The 2,772-nt window shown below is 41.1% G+C and overlaps 1 protein-coding gene across 6 annotated transcripts in view; it reads left to right on the plus strand.

Moving 5' to 3' along the window:
* LOC126495495 (C-type lectin domain family 2 member E-like) overlaps positions 1-2,772 on the plus strand; it is a 28,428-nt gene that overhangs the window by 15,770 nt on the left and 9,886 nt on the right. For 2 of the 6 annotated variants that reach the window (XM_050133078.1, XM_050133075.1), the window contains one exon: positions 2,167-2,351. The exons of the other annotated variants lie outside the window; for them this stretch is intronic. In XM_050133078.1, the coding sequence (XP_049989035.1) occupies positions 2,167-2,351 (185 nt within the window). The remainder of the gene's footprint in view (positions 1-2,166; positions 2,352-2,772) is intronic. 6 annotated transcript variants of the gene reach the window in all.

Below are 2,772 nucleotides of genomic sequence, written 5' to 3' on the forward strand. Positions count from 1 at the left end.
TATCCCAAGCTTCTAGTTTTAGACTATTCTGAATAATGTGATAAAATTTTACAACTTTCTTGCAATAGGTGGATTAAATAATTCATGATATTGTTTTATAAAGTCAACGTTAGCCACGGCAATGAATAATACACAAGTCAAACATGGAAACACATGCTCACAAGACTTAGGCAGTGTAACCTAAACTGTTATGTGTCTCTGAAAAGACTGAGATAAAAAGAATTGGCAGTTGTCCTCAGTGCCGTTGCATTTGTTCCTTTCATTAAAGCCTCGTGGTACTGGGCATAAGAGCTGGCGACGGCTACACCAAATTGCCTTCCACTAAAAAATGTGTGTGGGTCGTTTCTAGTATTTAATATTTCTTATCAATCACTTATTTCTAGGTTCACTAGCACTTGAAAAGAGGCATGCATTTGTTCTTATCTGTTATTTGAAGAAAAAGGCAAATTTATGAAAGAAAAATATTACTTTTTCACAAGTCCTGCATTTGGAGATTCTTACACACACAAACACACACACACACACACACACACACACACACACACATTACTCTATCGTGATAGATCCACAAATGAACACATCACACTGCTCCATTAGCATAGCCACTCAAACACTGGCCAAGTCCCAAATCTTGTATATCTCACTCAACTTCCACACAGTTAGAAAAGACATTCTGAAGCCATAAAGCTTTGGTTATGGTTTTAGACTTTCACTGTATTTGCGTTTTTATATACTTATCAGCCACAAATTGGCAAAAATACCAGGAAAGTTGAAACTAGAAAAACAATGCTCTTTATAGCCCTATTATTGGCTTATGGGCCCTTGCTTCATCCTGTCCTTCCTTGTCATCTTTTGCCACCCTTCCTTGTTCTTTTGTCTAAGTGTTACACCATGCCCACACTCACCGCTGTTCACATTGTGCATTCCAGGCAGGGACAAGCATATGAGGGAGTTCATGGGGTCTCTATCTTGTTGAGCTTGTGTGACTTTATTTAATATTTTACTTTGTAGATTCCCAACTTTTCTACAAGTTTCAATTTCTTTATGTCTGAATAACTTTCTGCTTTACACATGTACCACATTTTCATTATCTGTTCATCAGTTGATGGACATCTAGGTCAGATCCATTTTGCTGCTATTGTACACGGGGCAGCAGTAGACATGGATGTACAGGTCTCTGTGTTATGATGTAGTGTTCTCTCACATATGCCCAGGAATGGCATAGCTGAGTCCCAAAAGGTCTGTTTGTAACTTTCAAAAGGTGTCTCAATACTGGCTTTATCAGTGTATACTCCCACCAACAGTGAATAAGTCTCCCTATTTCTGCAGAGTTCTGACATCTGCTGTGAGATTCCTTGATAATTGCCATTCTGAAAGCCTCTAATGAGAGTCAGCATACATTCATATGGATTTAGTGTATACATGACATGATACCAGGAAGGCCTCAATCAAAGTTTTCGTATCAAAAACTATTAGATCACGCCATGTTGTGCATGCTGGTATTTTGCCATATTCAAATCCAGAGAAGTGAGGCATTTTCTCTATTTGGTCATTACAAAAGCAGGATGTGATGCAGGATCATAGGAAAGGAACCTGTAGAATTCCAGCCATCAGGAAGAGTCCTAGTAGGATAATGACTATGAGTTGTTTAGGGTATGGTGTCTTTAGTGCCTGCACTCAGGAGGCACAGCCAGGAATTCTGAAAGAAAGAGACCCCATGCACTCCCTCCTATGCATGTCCCAGCCTATAATGTACAGTGTGATCAGCTCTGAGTGGAGCGTGGTGTAACATGTAGACAGGAGAACAAGGAAGAGTGATGTAAGGTGACAAGGAAGAACAGGATGCAGCAAGGGCCCATAAACAATGAATAGGGCTATAAAATGCATTCAGATAGGTATAGTTCACAGAGTGAGATCCAGGCCAGGCAGGGGGACACAGAGAGATTCTGTCTGCAAACTCAAAATACAAAGAAGAGAAGTATTTCCTTAGAGTCCTACATGAAGGTTCTTGATGGGAAACCACCATGCTAGGAGGAGTCTCTTAGTGATCAGTAATGAAAGCTACAGTCAAACACACACCTCACAGTGGAGAGTGAATGCTTAGCCAAAGAGATGAGACACAGATATGTTTATTTATGATATGTATTTGCATTGGGTCTATTTTAGGGAGAGAAGAAAACCCGGCCATTGTGAGCCCTGAAGCTGGGAATGTTACCTGCCCAAAAGACTGGATTGCATTTGGACGTAAATGTTTTTATTTGTCTGAAAACACAAGTAACTGGAGATCCAGCCAGACCTCCTGCATGGAGCAGGTGGCCCATCTAACTCACTTTGACAATCTGGAGGAGCTGGTAAGAAAGGATCAGGAGTTGGTTTGTTGTTTGCTGATGTGTGTTGTGATAAGAGCAGCAAGGCTGCGTCACCGCCACCAGGCCGCCTGCGTGGCTAGCTTATGCCCCAAAATAATTACACTGAAACTGTATTCTTTTAAACACTGCCTGGCCCGTTATCTGTAGCCTCTTATTGGCTAGCTCTTACATATCGATCTAACCCATTTCTAATATCCATGTAACACCACGAGGTGTCTTACCAGGGAAGATCTTAACCTGCATCTGTGTCCGGTAGGAGAATCATGGCGACTCCTTGACTCAGCTTCTTTCTCCCTGTATTCTGTTCTGTTTACTCCACCTACCTAAGGGTTGGCCTATCAAATGGGCCTAGGCATTTTCTTTATTAATAAGAAATCAATCCCACATCACTTGTGGAATATGT

The sequence above is a fragment of the Alexandromys fortis genome, unplaced genomic scaffold (assembly GCF_014885135.2).
Source record: "Alexandromys fortis isolate MF-2015 unplaced genomic scaffold, M_Fortis_MF-2015_v1.1 scaffold_471, whole genome shotgun sequence".
Taxonomy (NCBI): domain Eukaryota; kingdom Metazoa; phylum Chordata; class Mammalia; order Rodentia; family Cricetidae; genus Alexandromys; species Alexandromys fortis.